The sequence below is a fragment of the Lithobates pipiens genome, unplaced genomic scaffold (assembly GCF_037356315.1).
Source record: "Lithobates pipiens isolate NorthernLeopardFrog02 unplaced genomic scaffold, aLitPip1_a1.2 Scaffold_18, whole genome shotgun sequence".
NCBI classification, from domain to species: domain Eukaryota; kingdom Metazoa; phylum Chordata; class Amphibia; order Anura; family Ranidae; genus Lithobates; species Lithobates pipiens.
Window position 1 is genome coordinate 393,612,861 of NW_027507758.1, and position 23,555 is coordinate 393,636,415.

Below are 23,555 nucleotides of genomic sequence, written 5' to 3' on the forward strand. Positions count from 1 at the left end.
CCCACAGTGCCACCCAGCAGTGCCCACAGTGCCACCCACAGTGCCACCCAGCAGTGCCACCCACAGTGCCACCCAAAATCTGCCTCAGGTGCTGCACCCCAGTGCCGCCCATCAGTGCCCAGCAGTGCCGCCCATCAGTGCCCAGCAGTGCCGCCCATCAGTGCCCAGCAGTGCCACCTATCAGAGCCACCTATCAGTGCCACCTATCAGTGCCCATCAGTCCCATCTATCTGTGGTACCTATCAGTGCCCATCCGTGCCACCCATCCGTGCCACTTATCCGTGCCACCCATCCGTGCCATCTTATCTGTGCCCATCTGTGCCCATCAGTGCCGCCTTATCTGTGCCCATCGGTGCCGCCTTATCTGTGCCTATTAGTGCCGCCTTAACTATGCCTATCAGTGCCCACCAGTGCAGCCTATCAGTGCCCACCAATGCAGCCCATCAGTGCCCACCAATGCAGCCCATCAGTGCCCACCAATGCAGCCTATCAGTGCCGCCTAATCAGCGCACTTCAATGAAGGAGAAAAATGACCCGTTTGCAAAATTTTATAACAAACTATTAAAACATGATTTTTTTTTTTTTTTTTTTGCATCTTTTTTTGTTTGTTTAGCAAAAAATAAAACTCCGAGCTGTAACTAAATACCACCAAAAGAAAGCTCTATTTGTGGGAAAAAAATGATAAAAAATTCATTTGGGTACAGTGTTGTATGACCGCGTAATTGTCACTCAAAGTGCATCAGCGCTGAAAGCTGAAAATTGGTCTGGGACTGAGGGGGGTTTAAGTGCCCAGTAAGCAAGTGGTTAAGGGGATGAATCCCCTTCCGAGGCTTAAGTGGTTAATCATTGCAGCTACTCCAGATAATGCCTAAAGTCTTGTCCTCCACTATTTAAAATGGAACATATACATTGTAATAATTTTGTTGTGTTGACCAAATTAATTTGCAGTATCTTGTGCTGTTTTTTTTGTCTTGCCTATTATATCTAAAACGAAAAACCATTGCGTTTTTAAAAAAAAAACACACACAAAAATGACATGATTGTTTAGCTCCCTAAATCCAAAAATATGCTTTGCTGAAGCAAGCAGACTCATAAAGTTTTTGAAAAAAAGTTTTTTTTTTTTTAAATTGTTACATTTTTAAAACTTTCCTGTTTAATAGCATGTATATTTTCTTTACAGCTCTGCCAAAGTGCCCATTTAAATAGCTTCACAGTGGCATGAAAGGTGTTATATGATGGAACACATGATAGTAGAAGATTGACTGCTCTCTCCACCAGCATCTTGTAACAGGCGAGAGTTTATTCTCCTGCTGTTTATTCAATGCCTTTGCTGGCTGTAAATTATATATTCATAAGCATGGTAGTATCCCATCTGTTTCTGCCGAGTACGGCTGTTCTGCTCTGGGGATAATTATTTGTACAGCACATCTCATTAGATTACTGAATAATTTTGGTTCATGGCAGGCACAAGCAAGATCTGCAGTAAAGGTTGACTGCTCAAAGGCAAAGCTAGACATTTTATGGGTGACAACTTCACTTCCAAGATCACAAGTCGACCAGCCACTCACTTAATATGGAGATTAATTTTCTTTATACCAGCAATACTGAAAAGTTGCTTTCCCTGCCCTGCTTAGCATGTAAATACAAAGACTTATGGTAATCTAAAGTATAATATATTGAGCATTTGACCAGGAATATAAATGCTTTTGTGTTGGCTTTTAAGGAGTAGTCTGTTGCACGCCTATAATTTAAAATGGCATTAAGGCATTATCAATTTCACGTCTTGCTAAGATGATAGCTGTAACAGGATAAACCTAGTATGTCATCGCCATTCAGTAATGAAGTGAATTGCTGTGGCAGACTGTGAAAAAATAGCTAAACTGTTTTTGTTTTTAAATGTCTAGAAATGGTGACAAGGGAAAAATGTTATTTCTTAGCAGCTGTCCTAGGCTTGGTTTGTGCTCGGCAGTGTAAACACTTGGAAATGAATTCCCATCCATTTAGGAATAAATAATGCAGTGTGAAAGTTTTTGATCAGTATCCATCAATTTGCAGATGGTGCTCATGGCTTGAAAGCACTTTACATATCACAGCACTTTCTGTTTAATTTCCTGTCTGGTTAACCCAGTATTTACATCAACTTTTCGTAACGCTATGTAGGATTGTGTCCTGGAAGCAATAATATTTGCCGATCAGCAGGTGGTAGACACACATACGCTAATTCTGTTTGGAATGCGCTGATAGGCAAAGCTCCCCTTCCACCACTTTTATCGAATGTTTGAGTAAAGGACAAGTGTCATCCTTTTGTCTCAAAAAAAAAAAAAGACTAAATTCAGAATTGCAATTTTTCAGGCCTTAATTGGTTGCATTGGACACAGGCAGAATTCCTGCTTTCATGTCGCACATCAGTGAGAGCAGCTTTCTTTTTTGGAGGGACGGTGGTGGGAAGAGGGATTCATTGTTAAGTTCATCGATGCAAAAGACCAGATACCAATATGTAACTTATAAGTGTTTTTTTTTTTAAGGATGTTTCTAGTGTATCCTTTTACAGAACAGAGGGCGTTCATGTTACAGTGGTATAGACCTAAATGTTCAAAAAAATAGCTTTATACCCATTTTCAAATTTATTGTGCAAATCGTAAAAAAAAACTCTTCTGTTTTCAGTTTGACAAAGGGTATGCTTACAGCATTCGTCACAACTATGGTAAGGAAGGAAAGAGAACAGACTACACACCATACAGTTGCATGAAGATCATTGTGTCAAATCCACCAAGTCAAGGAGATTATCATGGTAAGTTTTTATTTGGATGCAATATTTATTTTCAAATGCCCTATGTTAAAGTGGAACTAAACCACTCTCTGAACTATTTTTGAATCCTTATGCTGCTAGCATTATTAAATAAATAGGGACCCATATTACTCTGTATTTACTTGTTTTATCCACTTGCCTACAGTGCACTTTCACCCTCTTCCTGTCCAGACCAATTTTTCAGCTTTTCCCGCGCTCTCACACTTTGAATGATAATTACTCAGTCATGCAACACTGTACCCAAATTAAGTTTGCGTTCTTTTTTTCACACAAAAGGAGATTTCTTTTGGTGGTATTTAATCACTAGTGGGTTTTTTATTTATTGTGCTATAAATATAAAAACGACTGAAAAATTGGTGAAAAAAAGATTTTTCTTTGGTTGGAAATTAGTAATATTTCTTCATTAATTTTTGCCAAAATGTATACGGCTACATATCTTTGGTAAAAAATAACCCTAATGAGTGGACGTTATGTGAAAGTTAGAGTCTACAAGCTATGGTGCAAATTATTGAAAATTGATCACACCTGATTACACCTGATTACTTACACCTGATGTACTGAAAAATCTCATTTCGTGAGACACTAACAAGCCAGGAAAGTACGAATACCCACAAAATGACCCCACAAAATGAAGTAGCACCTTCAGGCGTTCTACAAGCATAAATTACACATCTCATGTCTCAACCACCTATTGCACTTTTGAAGGTCCTGGAGCACCAGGACAATGGAAACTCCCACAAAATGACCTAATTTTGGAAAGCAGACACCCCAACATATAATCGCTGAGGCATAATGAGTCTTTTGAACGGTTCATTTTTTTCCAGAAGTTTTTGGAAAATGTAGAAAAAAAAATGAAAACACATTTTTTTTTCCCCACAAAAGTATACATTTTTAGGATATTTCCAACACATAGCATGTATATAGCAAAGATGACACCCCAAAATACATTCTGCTACTCTTCCTGAGTATGTCGATACCACATGTGTGAGACTTTTACACAGCCTGACCACATACAGAGGCCCACCATTGAAGTAGCACCTTCAGGCATTCTACAAGCATAAATTACACTTCTAATTTCCTGACAACCTATTATTTTTGAAGGCCCTTATATTTCTAACACATAGCATTTACATACCAAAAATTACACTCCAAAATTCTATTAAGGAAAGTGTAAAAACAGCTGACGGCAGCCCTTTACCATGCATGCGCCACTTCAATGCTATTAACAGCGCATGCGCAGGATATTTCTTTAGTGGTGGAGAAAAATTATGGACTCAATCGGGCGGAGACTTGCGGGCGGGCGGAGCTGGACAGATGGTTAGAACATCAGCAGCAGCCCCGCCTACCCCACTAACATGCCCCCGAATCGCGAATGAGCAGGATATTTGTTTACTGGTCGAGAAAAATTATGGACGCAAGCTGCTATTAACAGCGCATGCGCGGGATATTTGTTTAGCTGTCGAGAAAAATTATGGAGATAGAGCGGAGCTTTGAGAGGGGGGCGGGGCCCGTGCATAGCACTGACTACATGTACAGTACTTTCTGGGCACAGTGAGGCGTATTTATTGGCAGAACAATGTACTGTACATGTAGTCAGTGCTATGCACAGGGCTCCACTCTATCTCTCCCTCCCAGCAAGTCTACGCCCGCTTGAGTCCATAATTTTTCTCGACTGCTAAACAAATATCCCGTGCATGCACTGTTAATAGCAGCTTGCGTCCATAATTTCTCGACAGTAAACAAATATTCCGCGCATGCGTGATTCGGGGGCATATTATTGGGGTGGGCAGGGCTGTGGCTGATGTTCTAACCATCTGTCCAGCTCCGCCCGCTTGAATCCATAATTTTTCTCCGCCGCTAAAGAAATATCCTGCGCATTTGCTGTTAATAGCATTGAAGTGGCGCATGCGCGGTAAAGGGCCGCCATCAGCTGTTTCAGTGACGGAGCCGCACCGGAAGTGACGCGGGTTACAATTTACAACACCGCCGCCGGGTATGCCAAGATGGCCGCCAGCTCCGGAGCTAGGCCAAAGCCGCGGCCTTACCTAAGGCCGCGGCTACGGACCGCTCCGCGGATCACATGGTGCGGACCAACTAATCGATAATGAAAATCATTGTCAACGATTTTCATTATCGATTATTATCGATAATGTCGATTAATCGTTTCAGCCCTAATCGTCACCACAGCCAAAGAATTTGTCCATTGAAATTGTCCAGGCAGAGACAGCCAACACAGCCATAATATTGGTCCTGGTACATCGTTGCCTGCACTCATTGTACTGCTCCCCAGCCTTTCATAAACATACTGCCTCTTGCAACAGCTAATTATTTCCTTAGTCCAGGTAGCAGGCAGAGGTGTGATCAGTTTATGCTGCAAGCAGGGAGATAGTGGCAGTAAGTCAGCAGCAGGCTGAAGGCTACAATCAGGTAAGACCTGTGCACGGGGTAGATGCTTCGACCCACCCAAATCTCTATGAAGCCTCTGGACTCCAGACCCTAATCTGGAAATTACGAAACCCGGAGACAACAAAAAAAATTGTTTTCTCCATCCGAAAAAACATTTCTGCAGCCCCTCACGTGATACCCCTGTGTACTACAGTGGCAGGGCAACAGATCAGTCCAAGCGGTAGGCAAAAGCATAGTCCATATAACAGGCCAGGGTCAGTTCACGTAAAAGCAGTCCAAGCGGTAGGCAGAAGCGTAGTTGATAAAACAGGCCAGGGTCAGTTCACATGGAAGCAGTGGCATGGTTATTTGAGGAAGCATGGGAAATTGTCAGCACAGATGATGAAAATATGGAAATGGTTAAGAATATGGGCTAGTATTTTAGGGTTGTGTGATATAGTCTGAAGCATTTACCAATGTAAAGGCCAGGTTCAGAGGGACACTGGGGATAATGGTAGCTGGTACCTCTTCTAAATCCATTTTTCGGCCTGCTTTTAGATGGTGGAATGTGGTCCAGGAAGTGACATCCATGAAGTCGGCTAACTGCATCAGAGCGAAGTTCTCGGGGGGGGGGGGGGGGGGGGTCTTTGATGGTAGATGAGGGATGTGACTACTACTTTTAGGAAGTGGGCAGGGCTTTCTGTGGATTTGTTGTGAATAATGTAGGCATTATAAATGGCCAAATTAATTGACGTGCTACTCTCTTGTACCAGAAAGAAGACTTCCTTATTGCTAAATAGGGCTGAAGTATTTGAATTGGTCATTGAAATACACCCCCCATATCCTCCCCATGTACGGATTGTAATCTTGTACACATGTTGGCTTTACAATGGGACCTCGTCTTCTCTGAACTTCAACTGTGGTGTCATCATGGATGGTGGACAATCTTGTACACATTCCTGGTATCCTTCCACCTCAAGGCCAGCACTTCATGCATTTCAAAGTTGTTGTTTCTCCCCTGCGCAATTTCTTATTCACGATCGCTTGTGGGAAGCCATTCCTATTCTTTCTGGAGGTTCCACAGCCCAGGATTTCTGTGAGGAATTTTGAAAAGGGGCAGGCTGTTGTAGAAGTTATCCAGTTATATGTGGTAACCTTTCTTCAGCAAAGGGGTATACCAGGTACCATACAATTTTACTAGTTGTGCCCATGTAGGCTGGGCACTCAGGGGACTGGAGCAGGGAATCTCTTCCTTCGTATATATGCGGAACACATACAGATATCCCGTGACTCTCTCGCAAAGCTTATAAAATTTCACTCCGTATTTGGCCCTTTTGCTAGGAATGTATTGTTTTATTCTTAGCCGGCCTGAAAATGGTACCAGGGACTCCGCTACACATATATGCTTATCGGGGACATAGAGTTCTGTAGATCATTTGGAAAAGAAATTGAATGGGCAAATTTTATATAATTTGTTGTAATTTGGATGATTGCGGGGAGGGCACTCAGTGTTGTCACTTAAATGAAGAAAGCGCATTATCTCGTTTCGGGACCTGGACATTTGGGAAGAATAAATGGGCAAGTGGTGAATGGGGTTGGTGAACCAATAGGCATGTCCTTTATTTTTTGTAAGCTCCATGTTTATGGTGAGGCCCATAAACAATTTAAACTCCTCCAGAGTCAAATCCTTCCACTCAAATGGGTGGGAGTATGATGATTGGGGGTTGTTGGCAATATGCTACTGGGTATATAAATTGGTCTGGTCCACGATGAGTTGCAGCAAAGGGTCAGTCAAAAATAAATCAAAACAATCAATTGCAGAAAATTTTTGAGTATTGGCCTGCACACCTGGCTGTGCAGTGAAAGGGGGAATTTTTGCTGATCCTGAGTCGGAAGGCAGCCATGTTCAATTAGCAAGACCATCTGGGAGATATGTGGCAGCCCTGGCTCTTGGGGGACGTGACACTCCAGTGCTGATAGTTGGGTGATTTTAATTTCCTGTGCTGGCATTTGAGCATGATGATGCGGCAGTGCTGCTACTGGGCCTGGGCATTTCTTGTGGCCTTTCGCTGGCAGCAGAGCTGGTACCGGACCTGGAAATTTGATCCTGGGGTATATTGCTGGTGGCTGCCTGGTTTCCAGAGCACCGTGCTCTTTTAGGAGGGATCCATTCTTCCTCTGATTTATTTGCAGATCCACTACTATCGATCGGTTCAAATGTTGAATATGATTCAGAATTGGAATTTGAGTCTGATGAGAGCTCCCCACTTCTCTCATCAGCCGTGGAGAGGATCTAGAATGTATCCTCACTTGTATAGAATCTTTTGGACATTTTTTCTGATGGGCTGTGCGACGGGTGACAAATGGCGGTCACTGGTGGTTGACGGGTGACAGTCACTGATGGCAGTCTCTGATGGTGACTGATAGGTGACAGATGAGGGTCACAGATGGCAATGTGATGCGACCCTACACAATCTATCTGTGACAGCGGCAAAGCCTCCATCTCTAATATATGTACAACATTTGGCGAGAGAGGGAAATGGGACTTTTAAATGAGGCATGTCACTGAATGAATACTTTAATTACATTTATTTATAAAATACAAATCACATCATGAAATGTGTCAGTCTGGGATACAGGACACAGTAAACTATGATACACTTGTTTACATACACTTCTTTAAATATACAGGTATTATACAGTATAGAAGAGAGGGTCACGGATGGTTCATTGATGGTGGTCTCTGATGACAGGCACTGGCGATGTTCACTAATGGGTGACAGGTGCACCACTGATGGCAGGCTCTGACGGTGACAGGTGCACTTTATGGGCACTGATGGGTGCACTTTGTGGGCACTGATGGGTGACGGTGCACTTTGTGGGCACTGATGGGTGACGGGTGCACTTTGTGGGCACTGATGTGGTGACTGTTGAGTGACAGCTGTAATGGGGGGGAGGGGTGATGTGACTTTTTTTTTTTTCTTAATACTTGTGTTGGTGCAGTACAATACATAGATCGGTAACTCACTGCACCTGGCTCTTCTCTCCTCACACTGGAAACTGTGTGTGAGGACAGAAGAGCCGGTAACAGCTAGTAACTGTTTTACCTTATAAAAAGGTCATCTATTCCAATCGTGGGTGCCCAGAGAAGTTCCGTAAAATATGGGACAGGTGGATGGGGAGCTCTCATAGCTGCTCGAGCTAAGGTACACTTTACATACTGGGGACGAGCCCGGCTCCCCCTTTAGGTGATGCCTGGACCCCGGACTCTCGGGGAACATGTTCTTGACTGTACTCTCGTATGTTAACACTATGTACGGCAGATGGTGCATTTAGATTTCGCATGTCAGACATAAGATGTATATTTTGTTTTTCTCATATACTGGTTGGTGCTTCTTGCACTGGTTTTTGTGCATATGTACTATATAATACTATTCTTGTTTATATGCTCAATAAACTTCAACTTGGTTAAAAAAAAATGTATACTCGTCTAGGTGGATGCAGCGTCAATCCCTTGCTCACCTGTACACTAAGAACTGAGCAATCAAACTGCTAAACTCTCATTTCTTCCATCTGCTTTGAGCAGAGAGCAGTGACTGTCAGTCACCAGCTCTCTGCTTTGCCCCTCCAGTGCTCACTAGAGCTTTGAGCTGTGCAGGGGCAGGAGTGGCTGACTAAGTCTCCCAGTGGCTTGCTGCTAGGCTGTCAACTTTCTGGTCCAGGCTGCTGGGTGGATCCTGACTGTGAAGTCGGGATTGATCCAGCACCTGGACCGGCTGAAAAAGGGTCACAGGAGTGCAGAACGAACTGCACTCCTGTGATCCATAGAATTATGGACAAAAAGGTTTTGATCACACTTCTACTTTAATACTTGCAGCAACCAAACAAAAGTTAAAAATAAAAATAAATTGTACATTTCCTTATATGGAAGACCTTAAATTACCCTCCAAAAAGACATGGAATTATCAGAAAGTATTACATTTAAGATACAGCTAATGGTGTTTTAGGGTTGTTATTTTTCAACACTACATTATGTTAAAGGACTGCCCGGGCAGAAGAATCTCATCTAGCAACTCCACTAGTTTTAGAAGGGCACCTATTACACTTCAGAAATAGTTTTGAGTTTCCAAACCCCTTTGTTTCTTTACTTGGTGCACTTCATTTTTCTCTCTTCGTGATACATCCATGGCAACTCTGGACTAAAAGCGTCCTAAGGCTCCTTTCACACTAGCTGACTCCAACGTTTCATGATTTTCAGACTTTGAAGCGACTTTGATAAGACTTTTACACTCTCTGGCATTGAAGTCATGTCAAATTTGGATCAAAGACGGACAGCAAACCTTTATGAATATGCAGCGACTTCAGTAGTGTCAAATGTCTCTCATAGAGATGCATGGCATTTCACATGTCCTACGACTTTGAGTCTCACAAGTTAGATACTAAGTCGCACAAGTGTGAAAGGAGCCTTCGTTCTAAGTCCTCAAAATAATCTAACCACAATCCTAAATTTAAGTATTGGGAATTGTACCGTCGTACCGGATTCAGCACCACTGCCTACAGTATCATGGTTTGGACCCTGTACCCAACGTTTATATGTTAAATATAGATTTTATACAGACATACCAAAAATAAATTTTCACTTGGAACAATTGCGCAACTTCCGCCCGGAAGAATTTCCACCCTTAATGTCCAATGGCAATTTTTTGTGATACGGCACTTTGTGTTGCTTTAACTGACAATTGCGCGGTTGTGTGACTATGTACCCAAACAAAATTGATATCCTTTTTTTCCCATAAATAGAGCTTTCTTTTGGTGGTATTTGATCACCTCTGCGACTTTTATTTCATGAGCAAAAAAAATAATCTTTTTCATACAGCATGGGTCACAGAGTTAGGCTAATATTCATTACCAACTAGGTTATACTTCATCTCGTGGTGAATGGACGCTGATAGACCCAAAGGTCTTTAGACAGGAAGTTATGCCCTGTGTAACCCCTCCCTTACAGTTTTTTTCACCAGTATCTGCAAGGTGGGTACATTTGTTTGAGCTCTCTGAGCTCCAGGTCTCTAGTCCCACAAACGGTTCTTAATTGAATCAAGGGATTGACCGATAGGATCCATTTGACACAAGCTTAAGCTTAGATAAATGGTACCCGAGCCTCGCAAAGAAGACTTAAGATCCTGCAAGGTTTTGCCTGTAATGCGACCTCTGGGTGCTGGACCCTGCGAAGTGGAATCCTGGACACCACAACGCAAAGGCATTCCTGCAGGGTGCTTTACAGGTCCAAGGGAGTGGACCCTAAACATGAAAAGGGTACCCAGTCCTTGAAGATCCTCAGTGACAGGAACCTGCCATGATGGGGGAAGATTGGGCTGCCCTGCGCCTGGATGGGTAAAGTGAAACGCCTTTACTTATTGTGCGGTGTCCCAATGATTGTAACATTCGGTCAAGCTAGCTAGAGACTGGATACCTGTGTGCAGTGGCCATACTGGGGAGTTTTTTGTTTTTTTTCTTGTCTGGCTGTTTTTTACCTGTATGATGGAACACAACAGTGCGCCATTCCGCCTTGGCTCGCTGCTGTTCTTGACATTTTGGTCCAGAGCCGTACATGCACCATAGCCTTTTTCTGGGTGCGCAGAGATTTGTGTCATACGCGAATACAGCCACACCCATTCGTTGGGACCACACACTGCGCGCGCACACATGCGCAGAATGTTCCGGCGCACCATCAGCTTATTTAAGCTGTGTATGTCAAGCATGTGGTGCTTCCAGAAGGCAGCTGTAGGACACAGAGCAGGCTCTGAACCATGCATTTGCAGCGGTTCTTTTCTTCTTAAAGCGGAGTTCCGCCCTAAAGTGGAACTTCCGCTCATCGGATTCCTCTTCCCCCTCCGGTGCCACAATTGGCACCTTTCATGGGGAGGGGGTGCAGATACCTGTATAATCCAAGTATCTTCACCTACTTCCAGAAGATGCCTGCCCCTTGTAGCTTGTAAAGGTCTTCAAAAAAGAAGCGCGGGACTAACACTACAGGGAAGGGCACACCTATGTCGTCGGTAGTTCCCAATGAACCTAGTCATATCCCTAGTGTTGTATCCCCTGAAGGACCAGAGGCTTCCGGGCAATCTGAGCCGCTGCACTTATCTGGTATTGTGCCTCCAGTCCATGCTGCTGCTTCACCCTTTCTCACCAAGGAAGAACTTTCCTTGGCCCTAGCTAGGTTAGATCACAAAATTGCTGCCATGATTGCCTCCATCCAGCAGGGTGGCAAGAAGCATGACAGATCCCCCTCCCCTGAGCCTCCTAGTTTGGAGCAGGAATGGTTTGAGGATGGGGAAGAGCTAAAAGCTCAGGATTCTGTGGAGAGACTGGCGGATGAGTCTGCTTCTGAGAAATCTGGACAAGAAGATATCCAGTTGATGTCTGCCTCGGTCGCAGAGACTTTGTACCCAGACTCTCACCGAGATGGTTCGTTCTGACTTTAAGCTGCGTCTTACAAAGGTTACTGAGCCCCACTGGTCCTCTTTAGGGTCCCTGAGGCCTCTTCAAGCCATACAGGCTTTCCTCTTACACCCTCTGTTGGAACAGGCGGTGTATGCTGACAGGATTTTTGTTCCTCCCTTTTATATCCCATGGATGAAAAGTTTAAGAAGTGGAGCGTGCCAGCCATATATGCAGCAGTCTCTTCCTTAAATAAGAACTTACCTTGTCCAGTAGATAATGCACAGGGCTTGAAAGACCCTGTTGACAAGAAATTGGAGTCATTATTAAAAGCTTCCTTTTCTTTGGCCAGTTCAGCTATTCAGCCAGATGTTGCAGCAATTGGTATCTGCCAGTCTGTAAAGGATCAGGTCAGATGGCCTGACAGGCCTAACCGAGGGGGTGATCTGGCTGAAAATTTGACCGATATTCCTTGAGCGCTGTGTTTTGCTGTTGATGCCTCAAAGGATTCAATACACCAGGTTTCTCGTTTTGGCTCTGTTGTCTGTACATGCGCAGACTTTTGTGGCTTCAAAACTGGTTTAGCCGAGCTTCCTTGCAAAAAGTTTATTGGTAGGTTTCCCCTTTCATGGGGAACGTTTAGTTGGTGATCATTTGGACAAATGTATCCAAAAGATTTCCGGAGGGTAAAGTTTTCTACTCAGCACCAAGGCAGTTCTGCCGCCAACAGGGGCAGAAGAACCAGGGGCAAGGCCAGGACCAGAAAAAGCCCTGGGTCAAAAACTCTAAACCCAGCATCAAGCCCTCCTTTTGAGGGGACGCCCCCACTCTATCAGGTAGGGGGAAGGCTACTGCACTTTGTGGACATTTGGAGAATAGTTTAGGGTGGGTGGGTCCCCTCAACTATATCCCGCTGTTACAAGCTGGAGTTGAAGCGGGTTCCCCCTCAGAGGTTTCTAAGCGTTCACTCGGATTAGAGTCTCACTGATACTGGTATCAGTGCCGATACCAAGTATTTGTACAAGTATCGGTACTCGTGCAAATGCACAGATACTTTCAGGCTCCGTTCTTTGAGCCGTCAGTGGGTCCCCCCAGTGTTAAAGAGGACCGATTATTGGAGGTTTACAAAAAAAAGCACCCGGCAATGTTTATTAGCAACATTACTCAGCCCTGAAACACTAAAATAAAAAGAAACATTTTTTCTTTTTGTATATTTCTGTTTCTTTTTTTTTTTTGCTTTGTTAGTGAATATTTTTACACATATGAAAATATATTTACCCATTTCACATTGAAAAAGCGGCAAATTAAAAGAAAATTTATTTCATTTGTAAATAGCTTTTCAATGCTTTTTACCATTGCTGACGTTAAAACAAAACAGTTGCAGTAGGCATCGGTAATTGGTATCGACGAGTACTAGAAAAAAAGTATTGGTACTTGTACTCATTGTAAAAAAAAAAATGGTGTCGGTGCATCCCTGCCTCGGATCTTACAAAAAGAGGCTTATTGTTTCAGGCACTACATCATTTAGTGCATCAAGGAGTGATTAAAGAGGTTCCTGTATCCGAAAGAGGCACAGGGTTTTACTGGAACCTGTTTACAGTTCTAAAACCAAACAGGGACACAAGGCCCATTTTGGATCTAAGATCCCTGAACCGGTATCTACTAATTCAGTCCTTTCGGATGGAGTCTGTTCGCTCAGTGGTAGCCTTGCTCCAGATGGGAGACTTTCTAGCCTCCGTTTATAAAAGATGCGTATTTACACGTACCTATCTTTCAGCTTCATCAGAGGTTCCTGCGATTTGCAGTAGAGGAACGTCCTTTTCAGTTTGTGGCTCTACCCTTCGGGCTTGTCACGGCTCCCCGGTTGTTCCCAAAGGTTCTAGCACCAGTACTGGGTCTTTTAAGGGCCAAAGGGGATCTTGGTGCACGGATATAAGGACAACCACATGCTCAGAGATCACTCACCACAGGCTCTAGAACAGAGCATACCATGCAAAGTGCGGTATTTGGAAAGCTTAGGCTGAATCATAAATACCAAAAAGTCAGCCTTGAGACCAGCTCAAAGTCTAAAGTATTTAGGTCTGATCCTAGCTACAGTTCAAGCAAGGGTATTTTTGCCACTCGTAAGGATCTGTGCCCTGAAGGATCAAGTGCATCAGATAAGGGGCACCAGACAACCCTCCATTCGACTCTGTATGAGCCTTCTAAGGAAGATTGTTTCCCCCTTCGAGGTAGTGCCCTATGCCCAGTTCCATTCCAGGCCTTTACAACAAGACATCTTGTTGGCTTGGACCAGAAGAGGAAAAGACCTGGGTTATCCAATGTGCTTATCTCCTCAGGCATGCTTAAGCCTAAACTGGTGGTTGCAGGATCAGAACCTGCGAAAGCGAAAATCCAAGTAACTTGGAGAGTACTGACTACAGATGCTAGTCTTTCAGGCTGGGGAGCGATCCTAGAGGGGCTCACAGCTCAGGGGTAATGGTCAAGGACAGAACAGATCCTGCCCATCAACGTCCTGGGGTTACGGGCAGTACGTCTGGCCCTGCGGTCCTGCAGTGGCCTATATAAACCACCAAGGCGGTACCAGGAGTCATTCAGCTCTGAAGGAGATGAACCACCTACTAGCCTGGGCAGGGGAACATGTGCCAATTCTATCAACAGTCCATATCCTAGGGAGTAAATCTTTGGAAGGCAGATTATCTCAGCCTCCACCAGATCTGCCTGGGTGAATGGTCCCTACACCCAGAGATGTTTCAGGAACATTGCTGTTCAGTGTTGGGGGTGGCCAGAGGTCGACCTACTGGTATCCAGGTTCACCAACAAGCTACATCAGGTTGTTTCCCGAACAAGAGATCCTCTGGCAATCTGATGCTCTAATAGTTTCATTGAGCCAGTACTCCCTGGTTTATACTTTCCCTCCGATCCCTCTCCTTCCACATTTGTTGTGCAGGATTCGGAGAGAAGGGGTTCCAGTCATTCTGGTGGCACCAGACTAGCCCAGAAGGCCCTGGTTCCCAGAGATTGTGAAACTGACAGTAGATGGGCCATGGACGCTTCCACGTCGCCCCATCTACTGTCTCAAGGTCCTATATTCCACCCCTATTTACAGTATCTAAATTTGACGGCATGGCTATTGAAGCCAGGGTGTTAAAGGACCGTGGCATCTCGGGCCCAGTGGTGTCTACCCTAGTGAATACTAGAAAAGCGGTCACTAGGAATATCTATCATAAGGTCTGGAAGAATTATATTGCTTAGTGTGAAGCCAAAAAATGGCATTCTCTGAATTATGTGATTAGGAGAATTCTCTTTTCTACAGTCAGCTGTGGAAATCAGATTGGCTTTGAGTACAATCAGAGGTCAGGTTTCGGCCCAGTCAATATTCGTCCAAAGGCCTTTAGCCTCCCATTCGATGGTCCGAACCTTTATGCAGGGGGCAACTCGTTTACTTCCCCTCCATTAGGTCACCTATGTGTCCTTGGGATTTGAACTTGGTGCTGTCTGTGTTCACAGAAACAACCATTTGAACCTATCAAGGAAATTCCATTAGACTTGCTGTCATGCAAACTAGCCTTCCTGATGGCTGTCACCTCGGCTAGAAGTGTCGGAGTTGGCGCCCCTTTCATGCAGGGAACCATACTTGATCCTTCACCACGACAAGGTCGTGTTACGACCTGTTCTATCCTTTTTGCCAAAAGTGGCGTCGGTCTTTCATTTAAATCGGGACATTATTTTGCCTTCTTTGTCTCAGCCTCGTTTGGCGGAAGAGAGATGAATGCATTCCTTGGACGTTGTCCGACCAATCAAGGTTTATTTGTCTTGATCTGCGGAGATCCGAGGATCAGACTCTTTTTTTGTTTTACTAAAATGAGCCAAGAAGGGGCAGGCAGCTTTCATTGCCAATTGGCCGTTCAGGCCTATGGTTTGAAACGTAAGGCTCCTCCCTTTAGGGTGAGAGCTCATTCTACCAGGGGTGTAGGAACCTCGTGAGCTTTTTCGCCATCGGGTATCTGTGGCTCAGGTTTGTAAGGCTGCTACCTGGTCTTCAGTGCATACGTTCACAAAATGTTATCAAATAGATGTTCGAGCAGCCGAGGACTTGGCTTTCAGCCTCAGTGTATTGCTGGCTGCCATATAAGGTCTGATGGCTATTGTTTGGCAGGGTGTCTCCCTCACCTCAAGGCTTTTGCTCTGATGTCCCAGTAGGTAATGAATATTAGCCTAACTCTGTGTCCCATGATGTATGAAAAAGAAAAAAGGATTTTTTGTCATACTTACCTATAAAAGCCTTTTCTTTGAGTACATCATGGGACACAGAGATCCTTCCCTTCTTTTTTGAGGATTCAGCCCTTGCTACAAAACTGAAGTACTTCCTTTATGGGATGGGTTATATAGGGGATAGCTTCCTATCTAAAGACCTTTGGTCTATCAGTGTCCATTCACCTGGAGATGAAGTATAATCCAGTAGGTAATGAATATTTGCCTAATTCCCATGATGTACTCAGAGAAAGCAGCAGGCAGACCTCTGATAAGTTTGGGGGGGGTTCTTCCACCAGACACCCCTCATCTGGACATGGCTATCCCCTCTGCCTGGAAAGGGGAAAGAGAGGGGGCGTAATACAATAGAGGGGGCAGGGCTTAGTGCGGCGTTGGCGTCCGGCACGGGAGTGTGTTTAAAAAGCTCCACATTTTATGCTACCCTTAATTGAGTGTTCACTTCTTGTTTTGGTTTGCTAAAGCCTTCACAAAGCTGTGCATGACTTTCCTGTCCATTAATTGTTGGGAAAGTTTATGTATTCTGAGTGGGATCACCCAGATAAGCATTTTTTCCCTCCTATAAAGTTTTTCACACTTTATCCTATGGGGGAAAAAAATGTATTAAAGGTAGAAGATACCAGCAATTGACATTGCTATATCTTCTGATTAAAAGTTTGACTTGTGCGGCAGGCAATGCTCAAGTGCTTAGTGATCCAACGGATAAAGAGTTGGAATTCCTATAAAGATAAAAACACATATATTGTTTTCCTGACAGGTTGAGTGTTTCGGGACCATTTTCATGTATATAGCAATCGGTGCTATACAAATGCTTACTGTGTAATGACACTGGCAGTGAAGGGGTTAACCACCAGGTGGCAGTGTAGGGGTTAAGTGTGTCCTGGGGCGTGTTTATAACTGTGATGCGGAGGCGTGGCTGTGTGTGACATGTCACTGATCTCTGCTCTGATCACAGGGAGCAGAGATCAGTGACACTGTCACTAGGCAGAATGGGGAGATGCTTGTTTACATTAGCATCTCCCCGTTCTTCCTCCCCGTGAGGCGATCGTGGGTATCCCCACAGCGTTCGAGTCCGCTGGACCCGTGACCCAACTCACGGAGCTTGGCGCGCGCCCGCCGGTGCCTCTTAAAAGGCCACATGCAGGTGCGTGATTCTGCCTATACGCAAGCGGTTAAGCAGGTGCTCAAGGTTATCCCTGTTCAGCAGGCCCAGGATCTGGCAAGCTCCTAGTAGCTTTATGTTGGCAATAGACGCTATGAGAGATTCTATATTCTGGCCTCATGCCTTTCCCTGGACTGGTACATACCATATACACTCGAGTATAAGCCGAGATTTTCAGCCCTTTTTTTTAGGCTGAAAGTGCCCCCCTCGGCTTATACTCGAGTCACCGCCGTCTGCCTACCTGATCAGGCATGTCATGTAGACAGACGGTGGCCAGCGTGTCATAAAAACATACAGCGGCCATTCCAGTATTTAAAAGCCGCGCCTCCTCATCTGATAGGCAGAACACTCAATTTCCCAGCAGTCAGTTTTCAGCCTATCACGGACATCCCCTCATCCTCATACCTCAGACGAGGATGAGCGGATGTCCGTGATAGGCTGAAAACTGACTGCAGGGAAATTGAGTGTTCTGCCTATCACAGACGAAGAGGAGGCGCGGCTTTTGAATACTGGAATGGCCGCCGTATGTTTTTATGACACGCTGATCGGTGGCTGCAGATGGGCACACGGAGGCATGCACAGGACACAAAGGATGAAGATTAGCACAGGTAGGCTGAAATGGACACAGGGAGCTATACACAGGACACAGTGAGGGAGGCATACACAGGACACAGTGAGGTAGGCAGATCTGCACAGGACACAGGGAGGTATACACAGGACACAGTGAGGTAGGCAGATCTGCACAGGACACAGGGCGGCATGCAATAGACAGTGAGACATGCAGCTGCAGATGGGCATTGTTGACCCTCTTTGCCACTTACAGTAGCTGCTGCATTTCCCACCCCCGGCTTATACTCGAGTCAATAAGTTTTACCAGTTTTTTGTGGTAAATTAGGGGCCTCGGCTTATATTCGGATCGACCTATACTCGAGTATATACGGTATGTATAAAATACTATGGCTGAAAATTTGGTCAGCTGAAGCGTCATTAAAAAAAAATAAAAAATAAAAACTCCTGGCTGGTTTTCCTTTTTGCGGTGAATGGCTGTTTGGGATATCTTGGTGAATTCATCCAAAGAATTTCTAGTGGAAAGGTACCCCTTTGCCATTTAAGAAAATAAGTAAATGTATTTCCTTTAAAACAAGCTTCTCTAGTGCCAGGGGATCAGCCTCCAGGCAGTCACGACGGATTCCACCGTCAAGTTCCTGAGGTAATCCTCAGGGTCAAGCCCAGGGACAAAAGAAACCTACAAACGATACTAAAGCCTCCTTATGAGGGGGCTCCACCACTTGCTCTGGGGGGAGACTCCTGCAGTTCTCAAGGGTCTGGATTCGGGATCTCTAGAATCAAATCTGGTTCCTGTGTATATGCTCTTTTTCACATGGAGTCAATCTAATCAGTTGTCTCCATCCAACAAGGAGGAGAACTTTTGACGTCCGTCGACGTCAAGGGTGCATACCTCCTCGGGCATATTTCTCCGCTCACCAGTAATATCTACTTCAAGGTAGAAAATCTTAATTTTTTTCGGCGGCCCTTGAGGTGGTCCCGGTTGGGCTCTATACTCTATAGAATGAAGGAAGCCAATGATGGAGACCCCTCAGAATGGGCTTGGAGGGGGACCACCTCGGGGACCGCCTTGGCAAATAGGTGATCACTGGGGAGACGGCTCATTGATGTGAGAATGCAGTGGCCTTAGTATTTTTAGGGCCAACGCTGCTGTAATATATTAGGTTTCACCCGGTCCCCCATGATGTACTAACTGTTAATTTTGATGTATTGGAAAACTGGGTGATTTGTGTTTTCTGCAATTTGTCTCTGTATTACCTGCAATCCGTAAATAAAGGAAAAAAAAAAAACTTAATTTTCAGTTTGTAGCTCTGCTTCTCGGTTTAGCTACTTCACCTTGAGTGTTTACAGAGGTTCTGTCCCCTCCTCTATCCAGATTAAGGGCCCAAGGTATAACGATTATAGCTTACCTAGACAATCGGCTCTTGATAGACCAGTCGGTAGCCCGCTTAGACCAAAGTATGGTCACCACATTCAACTACCTGGAATACCTAGGTTGGATTCTCAACCTAGAGAAATCTTCCTTAAATCCATTAAGGATTTTATGGGTCTGTTCATAGCTACACCCAGAAAAGGGTATTCTTGCCCCAGGCAAAGATCAGCTCCATAAAGGAACTGATTAAGGTGATCAAAGCAAGATGAATTTGTCTATTCAGCTTGCATGAGGAAAAGATGGTAGCTTCATTCGAGGCCATTCCTTATGCTCAGTTTCATTTGAGACTGCTGAAAAACAGTATCTTATCGGCTTGGAACCAGAGGGTTCAAGCTCTAGATTTTCGAATGTGTCTGACTCCAAAGGTGAGCCAGAGCCTCAGTTTATAGTTAATAGCCATAAATCTGCAAATGGCAAAATCCTTCCTTCAGTTACCTGGGAAGTGTTAACAACATATGCCAACCTTTTTTAGGTTGGGGAGCAGTCCTGGAAGAGGTAACTGTCCAAGAAATCAGATATGACCTTGCCCATTAACATTCTACAGATTCGGGCAGAGCGCTTGGGCCTGGACGTTTAATTTACGGAGCTATCCTGTCAGGATCCAATCTGACAATGCCACAGCAGTGGCCTATATCAATCACCAAGGGGGCACAAGAAGTTGTGCGGCCCAGAGATAAGGTAAATCGTATCCTATCTTTGGCAGAAAACAATGTACCTTGCCTATCGGCAGTTTTTCATTCTAGGGATAGAAATTTGACAGGCGGTCTATTTTGAATCGCCAGCAGTTGTTCCCAGGAGAATGGTTCCTGGACCCTGATATCTTTCTGACAATAGGTCAAAGATGGGGGATCCCAGATGTAGATCTGTTTGCGTCCAGGTTCAACAGAGAGATTGACATCTTTATGTTGAGAACAAAGGATCCGCTACCATGTGGAACAGGTGCCTTGTTGTTCCCATGGTATCCGTTTTACTGATTTATGCATTCCCTACTTTTCTGCATGCGTCCATGACTTCGCAGGATCAAGCAGGAAGAGAAGTTGGTGATTCTTGTGGCCCCAGCGTGGCCCAGAAGATCTTGGTATGCAGAGATCATAAGGATGGCGGTAGGGGTCCCACGGACCTTACCACCACGTCCAGACCTTCTCCCACAAAGGTCCTGTATTCCATCTTACCTTAAAAACACTACATTTAACGGTTTGGCTATTGAGGCCCACACTCTGAAGAAACGTGAGCTGTCATGTTCAGTGGTATCTACCTGGGTAAATGCAAGTAAGCCGGCCTCCATAATTTATATATTTTGGAGTCTGAGAAGCATATGTCTCCTGGTGTGAATCCAGGGGTTGGCACCCCAGGAAAGGGGTCATAGGTAGAATCCTTGACTTTCTGCAGATGGGGTGAGATATAAAGCTGGCATTGAGTACTTTCTAAGGACAGATCTCTGCCTTATCGGTATTATTTCAATGACCACTTGCTTCGCATTCTTTGCTTCGTAACTTTATTCAGGGGGTAACATGGCTTAATCTCCTGTTGGGTCACCCCTGAACCCTTGGGACTTGAATTTAGTTTTGTCGGTATTACAAAAACAGCCTTTTTTTGAGCCGATACGACATGTTCCCTTGGTCCTTTTTCACAAAGAAACTATTTTTTTTCTGGTAACCATATCTGCTGCATGAAGGGTATCAGAATTGGCTGCTTTTTTGTAAAGATCATATTATTATTGTTCACAAGGATAAGGTAGTATTGTGTCCTCATCCTAACTTTTTGCCCTCGTTTTTTCCAGAACCCTGTTCTATGGAAGAAAAATCACTGCATTCTCTTGATGTGGTGAGAGCAGTCAAAGTCTACTTAAAGGCGACTGATCAGATTCAGAAAACTGATGTTTTGTTCGTATTGCCTGAAGGTCCTAAAAGAGGACAGGCAGTATCGAAATCTACTATTTCTAAATAGGCAAGTAATCATTGAAGCTTATGGTAGAGTCCACCCTCTCAAAACGCACTCTTCTAGTGCTGTTAGTGCTCTGCGGGCAGTGCATCACTAAGCCTCCATGACTCAAATTTGCAAGGCCACAACTTGGTCTTCAATCCACACATTTACCAGATTCTATCAGGTGGATGTAAAAAGGTATGAGGATATCGCCTTTAGGCTTATTGTGCTGCAGGCAGCAGTATAAATCCTCTAGTCTCATGTTGCCCTAATTCTGTTGTGTGTCTCTCTCCCCTCAGTTGGCATTGCTATGGGACATCCCACCTAGTGTTTACTATGGCTCTGTATCCCGTGATGTACGATTAAAGAAAATACGATTTTTATAATGGCTTACCTGTAAAATCCTTTTCTTTTGAAGTACATCACGGGACACAGGGGTCCCGCCCCTCTTTCTAGTATACACCGGTATTGCTTTGCTACAAACTGAGGTACTCCTGGTATGGAAGGGGTTATATAGGGAGGCAACTTCCTGTTTAGGGTGTGCCAGTGTCCAGATCCTGAAGGTGGCCTATAACCCACATAGTGATTACTATGGCTCTGTGTCCCGTGATGCACTTCAAAAGAAAAGGATTTTACAGGTAAATCCTATTTCTCCCCCCCCCCCCCCCTCAAATAGAGCTTTATTTTGGTGGTATTTGATCACCTCTGCATTTATTTATTTTTTGTGCTATAAAAAGAGTGACAATTAAAAAAAAAAAACAATATCTTACTTTTTGCTATAATAAATATCCCAATTTAAAAAAAAGTTTAGGCCGATACGTATTCTACATATTTTTGCAAAAAAAATTGCGTCTACAAAATAGGGGATAGATTTATGGCATTTTTATTATTTTCTACTAGTAATGGCGGTGATCATGGATTTTTTTTTATTTTTTCTCGGGACTGCAACATTATGGCGGACACATCACTCTTGCCACATTTTTTGGAACCAGTGACAATTATACAGCGATCATTGCTATAAAGATGCACTCATTACTGTATAAATATCACTGGTAGGGAGGGGGTTAGCACTAGGGGGCAATCCAGGGGTTAACCATGTTCCCTAGGTGTGTTCTAGCTGGGGGGGGAGGATACCGACTAGGAGAGAGAGAGAAATCGGTGTTCATACTTAGTATGAACACACAATCTGTCTCCTCTCCCCTGAGAGAACCAGGATCTGTGTGTTTACACACACAGTTCATGGTTCACGCTCTGCTGCGATTGCAGGTGCCCTCCGGGCACTCGTAGCGGCCCTGGCGACGAGTCGCGGACGTGCATGCTTGCCTCCCGAGGTTGCTCTTCACCCCCCCCCCCCGCCAGTGGTCAACAGGTGAAGCGACGTAAGGTAACGTAGTTTTGCTCAGTGGAGAAAAGTGGCTTTCATGAAAGATGCCTGGGCCCTGGTCACCTTATAAAAATGCTAGTTGCCTGGCTTTATCTGACTTGAGCATTTTTAAGTCACAAAGAACAGATATGGTGTAATTGAATGTCAATCAATACCTGCTACTGGTCAACAAGCCCTAAGCTTCACTGGCATCCATTCTCAAAAGGAGAGTTTAATATTGTCACTTATTCTTTTATGAGGGAGACCCTTTATGTTGGCACAGTCTTCAGAAAATAGTTGTAATTTCTTTGAATTATTTGCTTAGAGTTGAAGTATATACAGAATTAGAGTAGACACACATCCCAGTTTGGTGTTGTGTAAATGGTAATGAAGATAAAATGCTCAGTCCAGAAGTACCAACATTATCTGTTTTTTTTTGGGGGGGGGGTCTGTGTTTACTAAATAGAACACTACTGGTCGCATGCCTTTGTTTTTAATTAAGTAATTTCCTTCACAGAAAGCGAATGTTGTCTTGTTTCTTCTATAATGCTCCCTGGGCATGTTTAATCTGCAATGCTCTAATAACCATAGAATACTTATTTGGGGGGGGGGGGGGGGGGGTACAATACCAACGGTCCCCAGTATGAAGAATTAACTTTCCCTTTATCTTCATTAGACTTGTATGTAATTCGATGTAATTTAGTCAGTTTAGTAAGCATCAGTGTTTATTTTTCTCTTCATTTGTTAAATAAACCATTTTTTTCCCTTTTACTTTCTCAAAGGTTGTCCTTTTAGGCACAGTGACCCTGAGTTGCTGAAACAGAAGTTGCAGTCTTTCAAAGTTGCTTCCACAGGGATAAATCAAGTAAGTACACATTTTTATTTATTACACAAAACATTGCACACTCTGTTTAAAAAAAACAGGTTACTATTTTTACGATGTATCCTATTTAGTGCACAGTGATAAGGGTATATTTACCTCAGTACAGCTCTTGCTGATTTTCCTTCTCATGTTTAGGATAGATGTAGATATTGTATGGGTTAATCATTTCACTTTTACATGAAAGCCCATCAGTGAATGTAAAAATTGATGCCAGGATTCTGGTATAACCACTTCCACCTAAAGACATACAGGTACGTTCTAAGGGCTAGAAGTGGATAGTAAAAAAAAATCTAAACCCACTACAGTTTCCCCTTCAAG

At 44.1% G+C, this 23,555-nt stretch overlaps 1 protein-coding gene across 1 annotated transcript in view; it reads left to right on the forward strand.

The window, feature by feature from the left end:
• Positions 1-23,555, forward strand: part of PRIM2 (DNA primase subunit 2) — a 264,458-nt gene that overhangs the window by 209,009 nt on the left and 31,894 nt on the right. The window contains exons 11-12 of the mRNA XM_077489506.1: positions 2,665-2,791; positions 23,137-23,219. Of these exons, the coding sequence (XP_077345632.1) occupies positions 2,665-2,791; positions 23,137-23,219 (210 nt within the window). The remainder of the gene's footprint in view (positions 1-2,664; positions 2,792-23,136; positions 23,220-23,555) is intronic.